The 18,116-nt window shown below is 32.2% G+C and overlaps 1 protein-coding gene across 2 annotated transcripts in view; it reads left to right on the top strand.

Annotated features, from left to right (window-relative positions):
• Window positions 1-18,116, top strand: part of LOC130450917 (substance-K receptor) — an 88,840-nt gene that overhangs the window by 57,668 nt on the left and 13,056 nt on the right. For both annotated transcript variants that reach the window (XM_056789637.1, XM_056789636.1), the window contains exon 2: window positions 1,211-1,603. In XM_056789637.1, coding sequence (XP_056645615.1) covers window positions 1,211-1,603 — 393 coding nt within the window. The remainder of the gene's footprint in view (window positions 1-1,210; window positions 1,604-18,116) is intronic.

Genomic DNA, 18,116 nt, shown 5'->3' with positions numbered 1-18,116 from the left:
TTCAAAAATAAATAGAAAATAGAGATACTGACCATACATTCTTCTAACATCAATTACATGGTATCAGTTCTTATAAATATGTAAGAAGTCATGTCTTTAATGAGTTACAGGGCGTTTAATTATTCTAATAAATGAATTTTGATTGTAATAGTAAATTATTCATATCATGCTTTTGTTCTTAAAAATGGAGCAAAAACCAAACAAGAACAGTGTTGTCATACTGATTTGGGCATAGCACCAGTTCTATTCAGTTATGTTCACAACTATGCTTGCTTCTATCACTGCTGAAATGGCTAATATATTTAATATGAGTTTTCGATTCTTATGTAAATGTATCTCTAATAAGACTTGGCCACAATCTTAGAATTTTTCTTTGTGTGGTTCACTCTTAAATGTAGAAGATCTTCAAAATCGTATCGTACGAGGCTGTAATGTTATTTACAAAAAATCCAAACATTCTAAGACATATTGGTAATATAATGTGCGAAATAGATGGTTCTATTATAGATAAAAAAATTTTTAACGGCTTTCCAAAATGTACTATTTTTTTAAGTTTATCACAATGGAATTGCCGCTATTAAATAAATTTCACCTACTTTCAAAATTTGTTCATTAAAAAAGTATAACGCCCCATTGCTTATCAACGATAAGACTTATCACAGATATTTTTAATACTTCCGTGTTAAAATACGTAGTGAATTGCACAAAGGAATCTTTCCGATTACTTTGGAAATATCCTGATAAGACTTACAAACAAACGGGAACTTCTACTTGTACCTTCGCCAGTCAAAAAATAATAATTTATACCTATTTTTCTTGGAAAAAATTACTTTCCTAGCTTGACTTGACTATCTGTTCGAGATGTGCAATTTGGGTATATTATTTTTGTGTACTTATTTCGAGGTTGTATCAATTTAACACATGAAATTTAACACATGAGATTATTAAGATATAAACCCTACAATTTCATATATATAATATCCTATCTTTACCGTAACCAGCTTATGTTTGGAGAAGGTAGTAGAATATTATTTTTACCCGAGAGGCTGAAAAGTTAGATCGAGCCCTGGCGGTACGTAATAGTCCTCGTCTCAAGCCATTCATTGTTAATGTTAATGTTAATGTTAATGTTAATGTAAATGTTAATTTGTATTGTTTTCAAAATTAAGAGCTTCCGAATAGAATATAATGAAATAATGGTTTTTTTCAGTCTTTTCCAGTCTCAGCCAGTACCCTTTCTATGATGGTAATATCAGTAGACCGTTTTTTCACAGTAAAAAACTATCGACCCATTGGACAAGTAGCGACGCGTCGTCAAGTTTTGAGCATAACTGTAGCTGCTACATGGCTTTCGGCAGCAGCTCTTTCATCATTCCAAATCATATCAAGATACAAACATCCCTGGAAGAAAGGTCTCATGATCAGTAGAATAACAATGGTTCATATCATACCAGCATGCACAGTAATGATGAGTCATCTAGGAGTACACGCTAAACTTACCGCATTGTCCTTAACTGCTAGAGCTAAACATGGGGAATTGCCGTTGCCAATACCCTTAATGAGACGGCCTACCCATGTTATTATCGTTGCTGGAATGCCCAAGGTATGTAACCTTACTCGTAATTCATTAGATTTAGTATGAAACAGGAAATTCTGAATTGCTTTTTGGTATTTTATAGCAAATCAACTTCACTCTGCCACCACAGTAGCCACCGATATTTATCAATACACGCGTGAAAAAGCGTTAGTGGCATAATGGTACAGTAATGCGGGGGAACATTGATTGTTCATAACACTGCTGTTATATCATATATTTATTCTGTATATATTTATTCTGTATATCTATAGCAATCCTAACAATAATACAAGACCATACAGCATTCACTAGAAAATTATAGGTTGTAATCCCGTACATAACTGAATCCAAAAATGGGGAGTTAACTGTGTTTTCAAGATAGTCCAAATAGATTGTTCCAATGAAAAAATAAGCTCTCGCCAATTGTAGTGAATATAATTTATTAAGCGAGAAAGAAAAAATTGAAAAATAATGACAACAAAAACAAATTAAAATTGAGATGAAAACAACAAAAGAAAATAAAAAATACAATCCTACTTCCTACCTCAAGCTGGTGTGATGCGAGAGACATCGATCAATAACAAATAGTGAAATGTTCCAGATATGTATTGCAGTTAAAAAATAGAGTTTCCAAGAAAAGCCAAAGTTTTATCAACCAGATCTCTTAATTTTTAATATATGTAGATATAGGAATCATCAGTACAAAAAAAAGATTGATAAAAGTGAGTTACGAAAAACTAATAGCGAATACTTAACAGGGAAGATGAATTGTTTAAATGAAGAATAGTCCAAAGGGAAAAGAAAGGGGGAATATAATGGTTAAAAATAACGAATAACAAACTACGGAATATATTTGGAAAATCAGAACTAAGTAAAATAATAAAATAGAAAATAATAGAAAGGTTGGGGCTCTTACAGAGAATGCCAGACAACAATCAAAATTATTGATATAGAACAAGTAGAAACAAAAAGAGAAGACAATTTATTATGAAAACGAACATAATAAATAGAATAACCTTTCCAAGATATGATCCTAATATGAGTGTAAAAAATATTTCAACTACAAGCGTACTGTTCGTTGCCCTAATCATATACACTCATTAAAGTCTTTAAAAAGAACAACTTTATACCTTAATAAAAATAAGATAACTGTGCTACATCCTATACATCAGTTTTTTTACACAAAATTGTAAAACTTGGACATCAAATGCTATGCTGCAATTTCAAACTATAAAGTCCCTATTTTAATGTTTATGCTCTAGTGGTACTAAAGTCATTCTGTGTTTTTAAGTATTAGTTGTATCACCTTCTGGAAAACAGGTCAAATACATCGAAACATGCACAACTACAATGTGAGTACATACAGACAATATTGCTTTCAAACAGGGCTGTCGTTAAAAATACAGACTATAATTATTAATCAAAATAATGAATAAACTGGAAAAATTTAAATTAGGACTAAACCATATTTTGTTTAGATCTAATAACAATAATATTCATCTCTATCTGCAGTTGTCTTCGTCTACCATGCTTATGGGGTATTAACAGGACAGTGATCTGTTATTTCTAGACTTCACCAAAAATCCTCCAGACTTCTTAGCTGATTGTCTTATGCCTCCATCACATCTTATCTACAGAGAATTTTACTGCATTCTATAATTCTATATATATATATATACATATATATATATATATATATATATATATATATATATATACATACATATATACATATATATACATATATATATATATATACACTGGCGAGCAAAAAATTGAGGTCACCTTAAAATATTCATGTTCTTTAAAATTTTACATTTTCAGATAATATTCGCAAACTGTACATCATTGCATTTGCTTTTGTAAGCTGAATGTGATACTCTATACTGAAGAAAAATGTTTTTTTTTGGATTTAATGATTTATTCTGAAAAAGCAACAAATTAACATTTTAGGTGGAATTCAACATTTTGATATTAGGGAAGAGATAGACCGAACAAAGTAAAAAAACTTGACACTAATAACGTGTATTCCTCTTACATTGATGGCTGCTTGAAGTCGGTGCGGCATACTTTGAATTAAGTTACGAATCACATTCTGATCGATGTTATCCCATTCCTGCAACAGCAATCTTCTCAGCTCCTGGGCTGGTGTGTGTATGCGGATCAATCATCCCAACTCGTCCAAGACATGTTTTATGGGATTCATATCTGGGCTGTGGGCTGGCCAGTCAAACCGCCTAATTTCTATCTCATCTAGATACTCCCTGACAAGTCTGGCTGTATGTGGTCTCGCGTTATCTTGCATAAAAATGCCACGTTACCCCATAGTCGCCATGGAAGGCATAATATGGTCTTCTAGCACCTCCGCAATGTTCCTGTGAGGGGTTAGGGAGCCATTTTCTATGAAAACTAACTCTGTACGAGCTTGTGCAGAGATTCCCACCCAAACTATAACTGACCCACTGCCAAATGGAAGACGATCGTCAATGCAAACTTCAGCATATCTTTCCCCAGGTCTTCTCCACACTCGTTGAAATCCATCTGATCCAGTGAGGCAAAAACGCGCCTCATCTGAGAACAATACCCAGCTCCATTCATCACCCACCAACGTGATCTCTGGCAAATGTCAATCTTGTAGTCCGATGCTGGCGTTGCAACGGGGGACCTGTAGCCATTCTTCTGCATGACAGTCCAGCAGCATGAAGTCTTCTTCTAACGGTCCATTCACTAACGTTGACATTTCTCACTTCTTCCAACTGATTTCGCAGTGAAACTGCAGTAGCTGTCCTATTCCGCAAACTTGTGGATACCAAAAAACGGTCACCTCGTTGAGTGGTAACTCAAAGACTAACACCAACAATTCTTGCAATTTCACTTTACCTCCGATCATCTTGTAACAGAGCAACAATTCTTGTCACAACAATCGGCTCTAAAGGCATTATGGACCTGTTAAATCACTACACTTTGCAATCGTTAGGCTTTACACAAAGAATCAACAGTAAACTGGAAAACAGGCAAGGGAAATGTGAATGTTCAATTAGTGCAAAAGCACATTTTTCATCAAAGTCGGACTCTAATACATCGAATGACAGCTAATGACTGTCAAGTCTCGGAAAAAATTTTCATTAACACCTACAAATCATTATCAATATTTTTGAAAGATAGATAAAATTGAAGTTTTGCCTTTTTTTTAAGTTCTTATCGAAATATGATATTGATATTGACAATTTGCGTATTTATATTAATAGATCAACCTTCATCATGAATATCAAAATAAGAATAAAGTCAAACTAGAATTTTGTTCTAATAAGAACAATTAATTAGCAGTGGTCAATTAAATTATTTGTAAAATTATTAGAATTTACAAAATAGAACTATAAATTTTACTTAAATTATTTAGATCGTTTTTATCATTTACAGCTCTTTCGTTCTTATGAATGTGAACCATTTTTAAAAATTTCCCTTTTTCGTGTATTAGAATCCGTTCCAAGAATTTTTGAATCTGTATAATTGAATTTATGTTTTTTTGATATTTCTCGGTTCGTTAATGCAGTTCTATTTATATATATATATATATATATATATATATTGATGACCTCTTAGTCTTAGTCTATTTTCTAAATACTAATATCATATTTATTGAAATAATTCGATAATTGTTGAGAAAGTCCTTGTACATATAAGAAGAAAAAATGTTTTGATGTTTTGTTTTTTAATTGATTGTAGTATTTGTTTATCCTTTTCTTAAATATGTTATTTATCATTTTTTCCGCATAATTATTTTCTTTTAATGCAGTTTTTGCTTTTTAAATAACGAAGTATATAAATTTAGGATCTGATAGTTGGATAGATCTATCAGCCAAACTTATTATCACTGATCTTTTTGTGACATAGGATGACACGAATTGAGGTTTAGATATATTGATGCTCAAGCTGGTTTCGTATACCATTCTGTTCTTATGTTAATGTTAATTTTATATAATATATATAATCAAGAAAATTGATTCTTTTATTTTGCTCGACCTCGATTGTGAATTGAAATTTTGTTATGATAAGAATAGAATTTTTTATTTATGTTTTAAATTTGATTCTTTGGCACGACAGTGATGCAATCATCTACATATCATAAAAACAATGGAATATTTATATCAAGTTTGTTTAGCACAGTTTCCTCAAGATCTTCCATTACCAATTGTGCTATAACACTTGAAATGGAAGCTCTATAGCTTTTATAAATTCATCCGTTCTTTAATTTTATCATATTTTTCTATCAATATATTTTTTACAATGAAAGTAGGAATATTTGTATATAAAGAAACCACTTACGAGTATAACGAAATAAATCCCATGTGTTTTTGATATAGTATTTGTTTTGATATAATTTTTTTTTGAAATATTTCTCAAATAATTAGATAATGGGGTGAGAGGAGTTTGAATACTTGAAACAATCGGTCGAAGGGGAATGTCAGGTTTGTGTAGATTTGGTAAACCATATAATTTAGGGGGTAAGGCATTGTAGATTTTCAATTTTTTGCGTGTAATAGCGAAATGAAAAAAGTTGTTCTTCCCAATATCGAATTAGATCATTATTTTGTTTTTAATAAGAATTTGTAGGGTCTTGTTTATTTTTTTGTAATTTGTCTTATCGTTTAATAATTTCATCATTTCATCTTTATAATCTTCTGATTTTATGATAACAGTTTTATTAGATTTATCTGCTTTCAAAATTTTGAGATCTCTGTTTTGATTGATAAATTTTTTTGTTTTAGTTATATTTTGGGGTTTGATATTGCTTTGTTGCTGTTTGTTTTTCAATTTATTTTTGACCTATTATTTCAAGTATTCAAACTGCTCGCACCGCATTATCAAATTATTTGAAAAATTTTATGCCGAAATTAATAATATATCAAAAACATATAGTAATTCAAAGAAAAAATTGAAAATATGAAAATTCCTAACGAATATGTTATTTTGAAAAATACAAGGATGGTCCCAGAATTGCCTGGCCTGACCTAGAGATGGCGGTAGTTGCTTGGAAAATTCCAATGTATTAGGAAGCACAACTCTATACATCATATATTTCAAGTTCGAAAACGCAAATTGCTTAGTATTTATTTGGCAGCCATCAATAGTGATCGTTTTCAGTGAATATGTAAACATGGAAAAAATTGGTCATCATTATATGTTACAATACTTTTATTTGAAAGGCATTATCCCAATCAATATAAACTAGATTCTACTCTTGGTGAGACTGCTCCTTCGTTATCAACAGTAAAATATTGGGTAGCAGCGTTTAAACGCTGGAGGTGACGACTCCAGAAATGTTGAATAAAATTCATAAAGCGGTACTGGAAGATCGTCAACTTAAAATGCGGTAGCTAACAGACATAGTAGGCATTGCTAAAAGTGTGGTACACCACATATTTACTAAAATTATGGACATGAAAAAGCTATGCGCAAAATGGATGCCGCGTTTGCTCATACTGGAAAAAAACAGCGGCGTGGTTCCATAGAGTTCCATAGAACATGGATCCATCACTTCACACCCGAAACAAAATAATATTCCAAACAATGGACTAAAAAGCCAGAACCGGCTACAAAGAAGACAAAGTCATAGTGTCGGTTTCTTCGGATGCGCACGGAATAATTTTCATTGACTATCTTGAAAAAGGAAAAAACTATCAACAGTGAGTATTATGCGAACTTATTGCAACATTTGAGCGAAGAAATCAAGCAAAAACGGCCGCATTTGGCCAAGAAGAAAGTTTCGTTCCATTAAGACAATGCACCAACTCACACATCTGTTGCTGCAATGTTCAAAATAAATGAATTACCTACCTCATGCTACCTCAGGCACCCACTAAAAATTGCTGAATTTTGCACACTTGTTTTCTTCAATTACAATAATCATGAAGGGACGAGTTGACAGCCCGAGAATGACGGACGTGAGAGGTTCCGAAATTCATGATTTGACTTATTTCGTAATGCCCTTTTTTTCAATTTTTCAAAAGTAACAAGTAGCAGCTGTCGATAATAATATATGATTAACAATAGTAATTTCTCATTTTGTTTGGATTTAATGGGCGTTTCTATTATTCCTTCAATTCAAATCTTCAATAATTTAAAAAAGAAGGAAAAAGTAATTTTCAATCTTCTATTCCTTTATATTAAATTCTGATTACGCCCCGTATACGGCTTAAAAATCAACTCAAAATAAGTGGGCAACAAATCGCCAGGAGCTAATGAGATCAATTTTTATGAAATTCCTCAATAGGGGAAAAACTTTTTTATTCCAAAACCAAATTCCAGACTTACTATAAAGATTCAAATTATATGTGATCCTGTGAAAATTCGCGATGTTAGTTTCGTCTTTTAATCATAATAATAATTAAAAAAAATATGTTTTAATTTGGATGGAATATTGAACTACCAAAATTCATTGATAGTTAACATATACTCCTATGAGTGCGCACAATGGAATCAAGCCACACTACTCTTCCATCCTTTTCACTATGATACGAATAATAAAAGCATTTGATGATATTTCTCGACCTTTATTAATTCAGTGTGTGAACATGATTAAACATTTAAAAACTGAATATCTCAAAACCAACTTTTGGTGGCATACCTTTGTGCCAACAAGGTCTTCAATAGTTAGATTTCATTTGCTAAAAGCTCATATAGTTTCTCCCAGATATTATTTATATGAAAAATATATATTGATGACTAATTTCAACTGGAAATTTTATTTTCATTCAAAATAAAAATGTTCTGAGTATGGATATTCATTCCAAAGTACTGGTTATTTGGAATTCCCAAGGATTTTAAACTTTAGTCCGAAGAGTTCGTTACTAATTATCTTTAATAAGTACGTAAAGTAGAAACTCGCTTTAATATTATTTCTCGTGAATATTCATGTATTTGAAAAACTTTGCAAACTTGAGCCAAAAAGGAGTCAACTTCGGAATAAAATGAATTTTTTATAAAACGTTATTTTGGCCTCATAAAATTGATGAAAAAGCTAAAGTGCCTTTCGATACTCAGTCGCAAAAATGTGTATTATGAAATTTGTTTATAAAAATCTCTTAACATGATTGTCTATATACATTCAACCATTTTGGAAAGTACAAAGCGGTCAGTTATATATAAGGTAGCAGAATGTAAATCGCAAATTCCAGTCCATGATACAGATTTTCAGTTCATCAATGATTAGTTGATTAACTATTATTAGGTACATGATATTTATAAATAGTGAAGTAATTATATATAATTATAATCTCGGCAAGATTCATTAAATCTTAAGTCATTGAGATTTTCATTTTAGATATTTGGGACTTATTTTTAAAATTAAACCAATATATTTGAACTTTTAGTATACAATATTTTTGCTTTATAAGTAATTCAGTTGTGACGAATGTATAAAAAATACCTGCTTTCTTCGTAAAAGATCACTTTGTACTTACCAAATGTATTTCATAAAAAAAAATCTGGAAACGTGGGTGGCTAATTTTTTATACTAATCACGGTTCCTTTGTATTTTATAATATGTAGAAGTTATTTTTCTGAAGTGTTCAAGTACAGGTCATAAAAGCAGCAAGTATTGAAAGAAATGATGGTCATATAAAATATTTCAACTTCAAGAATAGCTAAATTTAAAAAAATAAATAAATAACGCCCCCTAGCTTCGAAAAATAACTCTTACATTGGTAGAAAGGAGCTCTCTTGAAAAAGACTTAGTATGCATAGATAGGTTAAGTAGAACTGGACTTACAGACGTTTTTTCATAATAAAGTTCCTGCTTCCCCCCACCTCGTATTTGAAGATATAGACTAAAACTTGTAAAATACGCTGAATTTCTTGAAGAATACGATAATCATAGTTTAAATACATCTTAATTGGGCAAAATTTGTAAATTATTCATTATATAATTTTTGGTATTCAATTATATGTCCTCTAGCGGTAGACCTACAACTCTGTAAATAATTTCCAGGTTTTTTTCGAGGTCACTTTTGTTATATTTTTTTCCGAAGCTGTACTATAAACGGTTTCCGAGATATGGCCGAAAGCCATTCTTATTGGGACACCCGGTACATCAGTAAAAATTACGAAACTACGCGACGCGTACAGTTGTAAAGTACACACGTTTGGTGGCAACAAAACTATCACTGCTACTTTTAGAAGACGAAAAAAACTGCTAGCAACACAACCTGATTTGAATTGATGAGCGTTTTAAAAAGAAAAGTACCATGAACAAACCTAAGGACTTTATTCGCAGTATATAATGCTGCAAAATTTGAGAATTGTATTCAACAATCTTCACCAATAACAGTTTATTAAGTCAACAAACAAGTCTAAAAAGTTAAATCAACATGCGTGTTTGCTAGCTCTTTCGCCATCGGGTGAAGCAGTTTATAAAATTGTCTCTATTACGATATTCTACAGCTTCAAGAAAAATTATGTTCCGTGCTGTGAATGTAGAAAATCATAATTTAAATATTCCTTAGCTGAAAGCCAGTTTAATGAGAATGCCTGTCTCAACTTCGACAATAAATTCAAAATTATTGATCGAGAAGAAGAAAAAGAGGATAAGAAAAAAAAAATATTCCAAATATTGGATTGTAAACATATGATAATATGAAATTTCCAAAAAATTTCTTCCTCGCTTTAATGTAATTTTTAATTATTCACAATATTACTTTAATATGAATATTCATATCAGATGCATACTGATTCAAGTTTTATATAATATCATATTCTACAATTTTAATAACTGATACTTGATACATTTTTCACTCATGAGACATTGGATTACCAAGGTGAGGTTGAGAAATCTTAACCATTTCATTGTATTTTGACGTACAATACTTAGATATCTGACCGAACTGAAGTAAATTCATCTCTTCCATTTTTAAGTAGCTGAAGAAGTGTCCAAATAATTTCGAAACATTTTTTATATGTATGCTATTTTCGATAACCAAACTATCGTCTTCAGAGACTGAAGGTAAACTGTCTATGAAGACGATAACTTGGTTATCGAAACGCGCGCTAGACAGTGTAATTTTGAGGGTTGGTGTAGTGGTAGTGTAAACAGTGTGTTAATTACAGTATTTCCACGGTGTATACGAGGAATCCGATTTATATAAAGTGTACATAGTGCTCTCTAAATATGTTAGATATGTTCAATATTATAATGGGGCTTGAAATGTTCATGTTGCTAAAATAACTCTGCCCTTATAGAATACTATCTTGGTGAGAGAAAATTTTCAATATCATCAAGAGACCAAGTTTCATCACAGTAAACATCATTTTGCTTAATAATAGATATTGTTTTGAATCGTTTCTTGACCTCGTGTATTAAAAATAGTAATTTATGTACTTTCGTCATTTCAATTTCTGAAGAATTGTTTATTTTTTATTCTGAGTAAGGGAATTTTCTGATAGAGTAATAATGTTCAGTAACATTGAAATTCACTTCTTTCTATCAAAAATAACTTATTTTGAGAGCACTTCGTACACATGTTCCAAATAATAGCTTGTTGTATTTATCTCCACATATTTATAAAATTTTTATCCATTTTTTATAACTGCAGTCACGTCAATGCTTAATGTGTGAGTTCTGAACCTCTTTGAGATAGAATAAACAAAATATATTAGTTTCTCTTCACGTTAGAATAAACAGATTATATCCGATGCTGTCGTTGCTAAATCAACAAATTCTGAAAAAATATTAATGAAATATTATTACAGTATGTTAAACTAAACAAATTATTACTAGTTTTTTTTCAACCTAACTTCCGACGCTATAGGAACAGTCCTTTCTCAAGGACCAGTTAGCAGTGTTAAACCAATAGCAGCATTCGGCACACTGAACGAGACAGATATAAAGTATTCGACAATTTAAAAAGATATGTTGGCTATAGTTTGGGCTACTTAATACTCAATACCTATTATCACCAAAATAACCAAACTCTAAGATGGTAAGATGGAGATTAAAATTGAAGGAATATGACTACGACGTTGTATATAAACAGAGGAATAAAATAAAAAAATGTAAGGAATCTTCAGAGACATCAAATAATCCATTCAAGATTATTTCAATAACCCAGATAAAACCTGATCAATCAGCGAACTCCTATTAGACGCTAGAAACCAAATTTTCAATGAAGAACCAACTGGATTCAGAGCATTCCAGAACATAGGCGGAGATCCTCATAATGAGCATGAGGATGAAGAGCAAACAAATCACACAGCAATAGAGAATCCAAGTCTTGGCATCCCTCTGTCTGAGAGACCACTTAAACACTTATCGTAACATCACACATCTTTTTAAAAAAACAATGCATGTACGGCCAACTCTCAAGATATAAATTAGAATTCAGTATCAGAGTTTTCTTCAAAAACCACCTCCAGACAAAAACTAAATATGCTTGTCTTTTTGAAAGCGATAAACAATACAGGCGAATTTGCGACAGTATCAGAAAAATATTCAAGACACCTATGACCTAGTTAAATGTAACATACAACCAGAAGATGTGACTTCAGAAGAAAATCAGAAAGAATTGATAAATAGATGCCATAAAAATATAACTAATCATAGAGGAATAAAGGAAAGAGAGCTTCAAATAAAAAACGTTATTACTGGCTTAATTTGAAGAACGATATTGGAGACATCATCACTTTTTGTAGGATCTGTCGAGAAAATAATTATGATCGACTTCCGCACAAACCAAAATTCATGGTCACACCCACATCTACCAAACAGAAGTTCTTAACAGTAATAGATGCAATTACGGATAAGCCTACCCCATACAAGACGGAAACTCAGTGAATATTATTAACACCTTCCTTATATTGGTAATTTACCACGGGCTACTCTCCATAATAGCTGCAGATAGCGGAACAGAATCCACTATACCACCCCAAACAGCGCCCAGTCCAACGGTATGATCAAAAGATTTCATTCAACTTTAATTGAACACCTAAGGATACTCCGAAGCATAAAACCTACATTATCCATTAAGGATCAAACGCCCTATGCATTACTAGGCTACAACAACTCTATTCACTCCTCAACTGAAGTAAAACCCATTGCAGTATTAAATGAACATCTGAATGCAAGAGATCCTTTCAACATAGATATATCAAAGACCTTATTTAACGATTACATAGAACATCGTAGGAAAACAAAGGAAATTTATAAAGAGATAAACGAGCACCTTTTCGAAAGTAAAGAGACCATTATAGGAAATAAAAATAAGACGAGAAAAACTCCTATCTCATACCAACCCTCTAGTAAAATTTACAGTACAAAAACTTTGAAAAGAAATAAACTATTGCCAAGATACTTAACCAAGACAGTACTAATAGATAACAACTATAACAACAGACACTGCGACAGATACTATACATAAAAAGAATCATAAAAAGTATACACGAAAGAAAGATAAATCGGGGACAAGCAAGGATACGTAACACTCACGGCTGCATATATTTTCATGTACAACAACCTAAAATAGACGAAATCAAAACTATTTAATAAATACCAAGCAGTATCAAAATCTACAATACGGCCTTACAAACAACATACAAAAATGTACAAAATTCAAATGTGAGATAGATAGAGCGGCCTTAAACGACCTCCACTGGCCCGTTACAAAACCAAATCAAATGGAACCAATATATGCCAAAAAGTGGAATCACGTCCATAATCATTTTTAGGCATGCTGAAAACAAATAGGAAATCCACATCAATGAAAGACGAAGAAAACAGCAAAGTTTTTTCATCCCTTCAAAACTTTCCCAGGAGATGAAGTTATGAACCTCTTTGAGATGAACTAAACAGTATTTATATCAGTACCTTATTACGTTATAATGAACAAATTATATCGGATGCTGTATTTGATAACTCAACAAATTCTAAAAAAATTGTAATAAAATATTATTACTGTATGTTAGACTAAACAAACTATTCCTAATTCTGCTAATTTAATAAGTGAAAGAACTATATAGACAAAACTTTCAATAGAACATTCGATGCCGAGTCATCGATATTTTTTATATAAATTAACCAAACCAAAATTAGTAATAGTCTGACTTTAGTCTTAGTTTCGTTAAAATGTTATATTGTTAATTGTGTATACTTCTACAATTCTTGGAAAAATCGTAGTTAATAAAAATGTGATTTTTCAAGAGACGATTCATATTTTGTAGAATAAATTGATGTAATCGTCACGTTTATCATTCTAAGAAGAATATTTTTACTCTAGTACCTAATTCCGCTGAGTGGTATAAATTTTAAATGAAATAAACATGGTCATTTGTTATAGGTAAAATTCCATACAATTTGTTGTAACCTCGTAGAAAGTTGTTTTCGATAATTTTCATTGTTTTTAGAAGAAAGAAATTTGGTCTTTGATAATACAACTTTAAATTACGTAAAAAAGCTTCGGGATACTTTAAATATCCGGGCATAAAATGTAAATTTCTAACTCGGGAAAATTCTAAATAAATTCACTTAAATTCTGTAACGGCTAATTCAGCCGCTAGCAAATCAGCCACAACGATGTATCGGATTTAAAACATCCTACGTGTAACTTTATACAATACAAAGGTGACATTTATTTCTTATTGAATTCCATGGATGAATATTTCTATAATTTGGCAAAATTCGATCTATGTAGAATGGGTTTTATACATCTTAGAAACTATTAATATAATTATAGTAACTGGTTTTATTCCTATCTACGTTCTTTTCCAATAGTTTCTATATTGTTCTAGAATCCATTGCAGGGTAACTTTATTTTTCTTACCTAGATCGTTCAGCTTGTCCAGGAATTTTTAAACTAGTTTAAGCTTTATGTCATTGGAGCTTAGAGCTTTAATGGCTGTTTTTCTATCGGATACGATGATGATTTTCAGTTTTCAGTTGCATTTCTTCTGCTTGAAAAATTCTTGGTGTGTTGCCCAGATTTTCAGAGTTTTTGGTTTTAGTTACACATATGCAAGCCAGTCAGTTTTCTACTCAATAGCTTGTCCGTCTAGCTTGATGGACTAAAGAGTTTTGTTTTTCTTAGTGAAGGTGGTAAGGTAGGTCTTATTCGGGTTGATATTTAGTACCACCTATAAAGATTACCTTCTTGTGGAGTTAAGTTCTCTTCGAACTATGCCACAGAGTATATTTTCAATGCTGTCCTTTGCGTAGATGACTATAACTTGACAGGACATGCCGTGATCATTTAGTCCGTATACTACTAAGCTCCACATAAGCGGAGAAACTCTTTTTACAGCCTCATGTGGAGTATATTCTAAGTCTAAGGAAGCACATAATACGTTTTCTTTATTGGTCAGAGCGTTCTGAATTTCGTTTGTGAATTGTACCAATGTCGTCTCCGTAAATATGTGTATTGACAAGGATGGAATAAAAACAATATGAGGCTGATTAATCTGATCCTTCTTTCCTTTTTTTGGTATAAAGGTTACTTTCACCCTTCAACAAAGCTCTGGTATATACCCCACCTCTAGACTGCTTCGACTGAGGCAGCAGGATTTCTTACTCTCGTTTTTGAAGAAGGGCTGGGAAGATCTTCACCAAGGGTGTGGTTTTCTTGGCGTTCATCAATGCAGCTTGTTAAGAATCTTCAATTCCTTCATTAGAAGTGATGGGTGTGAGTTTGCTATTCCCGTTTTTCATTAGGCAGTCAACTGGTATTTTTCCAAACCTGAATGGAGTAATTATGTTATAAAATGATATTGATCTTTTGTAGCGTATTTTTTCTCTCATTCATATCTATCATTACTTGTATACCTAAGTTTGTATGTCATATTTTCTCTATTTTCCAGAATGCCATTTTGCTACGGTTTTAATTTTTGTGTTTTTGAATTCCCACGTAATTGGCCGGTAGTCATCCCTATTTTACTCTTAATGTGGTTTCTCATTTCTTCTTCTCTCTAATTTATTGTGATTTACTCTAATAATTCACTTCATGCTTCTTTATCAGTTTAGTCAAAATTTAAATCCATACAAACTTATTCCTCTCCTATCATAAACTTTACCGTGTACATGATATGTAGATGTTAAATTTGTTTTAGAATTATATCATCATTTCCTAAAAGCACATTTTTTGTGTATTATATAAGCCAGCATCTGTTGAAATAAATATCGTGAGTTTTATTATATAGTATATCAGCGACATTAGAACTATTATACTCAGAAGTAATAATTTATTAACTTTGATATTTGGGCGACATTTTGACGAAAGTAAACAAAAAAGGCGATGATAACAATACCAATATTTTGTCTTATTGAGCTTAACAAAGTAGCTCAAGTTCGAATACGTCCAAATTATAACCTGGCCAGTAAATTTAATAGGTGTAAAATTGTAACCCATCGAGATATTGGTATATCTTATCGTGAAGTTACCCATTGTGTTGTCTGTACAACAATGACAGTAATACGTATGTGTCATTTGTAAATAGAAGGAGGTGAAGAAATAAGAATGTCAACACAGGCAAACTACCGAGGTCAAGATAGGCTACACTAACAAAAAATGAACAGAAATGCAATTGAATGGTTTACGGATGGATCAAAACAGAAGACCGAACTGAAATAGTAGTGTATGGGCCCAGAACCAAACATCTAGAAGCCTGGACAGCGCATCAAGCATTTTTCAAGCAGAAATGTATGCAATAGAAAAATGTATTCAGTTCAGTCTAGAGAAGAACTATCGTAAACAGGAGATCATCCTGTTGGATAGTCAAGCAGCCATTAGGACAACCTTCAGAGGCTGAGACAGGCAAAGACTCTTTGGGAAACTATAACCAGAGGAGATCTGCTGAATATATCAACCTAAGTAAGAACAATCTACGAATACTAACAGGAATTCTATCGGGGCACTGTCGCCTCAACAAACATCTGAAGACGCTAGACCTAGCAGGTCATACGACGTGAAATTTTGTTGCACAGAGGACGAAATCTCTATCCACATTTTCTCTAGTAGTGTGAAACACTAATGAACTCCAGAGCACTACACCTGGGTCCGTACGAAATAGCAGACGGAGATCTCTGGCAATCCAGCCATCCCAAATTCTAGACATTTTAAAAGAAGTGAGATTGATGGATCAGCAGTAAACACTGGATTCTCCAGTATAGCAGCAAGAAAGGGGGACACAATAGATGCTTTGGGACGCATTGTATATACGAGACCCCAAATCCATACATACATACATATATTGAAAGGTATGTACAGAGAAATTGTGTAAGTTTGGGAAGCTATTGCTCATTATAAGCGATCACTGCTTGTGTGTATTCAGGATAGTATGAGAGCTGAAGGTTATATTTATGTTCTATAAACAACTTTACTGTCTTGCCTAAATGGATATCTGCAAGCCATCTTCAGTAAAACAAGGTACATGAATATTTTTCAAGAAGATGGCGTGAATATTTGATCGTAACAACTCTGGTCAGTAGATTTAAATTCTATCAAAAATTTGTGGAAAGTGATTTTGCGGAGATTGTTTACACAACTCTCCACAATCTCCAGCGCAGTTAACCCTCGAGTGAAAGTTACGCGTATCAGTTTTTCGAGTACATGATATTTCTTGCACATGTTAATATTTAAGTCTATGATATAACCAAAAAATTGAAGTTGGTAAATTATTTGGAAATATCACAGACTATATGTACATAAATTGAATTGGTCCAAGAGGTTTAAATAAATTGAACTCTATCTTTTTCTCAATAAATCCGTTACAATTCTTATCGAAATTGTATCTAAACTATATTATTTATATTTGTCAAATTAGAACCCATCGAAAATTACACTGGACCGACGTTCTTGTAATAAGGGTCGATAAAGGATAATCTCATCGCCAAAGGCTCCAAACAACCGTTCCCTTGGAAAGCCAAAATTCATTCACGATATCGATTCGCAAAAATGAATAGTCTAATTTAGAATCCATTCCAATGTACACAATCTAGGTAAAATTATATTTAAAAAAACGTGGTTTAGTATTCAGTAAACATAAAGTCACTCGGAACAAAATGAAGATTTTAGCTTAGAAATATGTGATCAGTTAACCCATTACCGCCAGAATTATTTTTTTTGTTTTTTGATTTTTTCCGCTGTGAATTAGTTGAGAACGCTATGAAGGGAGAAAAATATTATTAGACCACTTCTTTTCGGAGTTTAAGATGCAAGATATTTTTTCTTTCTGCTCGGTTGTATAGGATCCAGCTATTCTGCAAGCTACGTATAGTCACCATTTAATAAGAGGCTAGTACCATTTCTTTTTAAGATTCCCATTCGGTAACAGTTAATATTCTGTTCCATTTCTTCGCATACACTGAGTTAATGCGATATTTGTCATATCACATTTTAAATCCCAATAATGTCACTTCAATGACAGTTATAGTAACCACTCGAATACAAAATTACCAAAAAGCATCGGACTTCTTAAGCTGCTATCATCGGAACGGGACAATTCAAAAACAGGGCGTACCGCCTATTTTTTCAAGCAAGCGCGGAATGACTTCATCTCCTTT

The sequence above is a fragment of the Diorhabda sublineata genome, chromosome X (genome assembly GCF_026230105.1).
Source record: "Diorhabda sublineata isolate icDioSubl1.1 chromosome X, icDioSubl1.1, whole genome shotgun sequence".
In the NCBI taxonomy this organism is placed as follows: domain Eukaryota; kingdom Metazoa; phylum Arthropoda; class Insecta; order Coleoptera; family Chrysomelidae; genus Diorhabda; species Diorhabda sublineata.
This window is presented reverse-complemented; position numbering and strand designations above follow the sequence as displayed.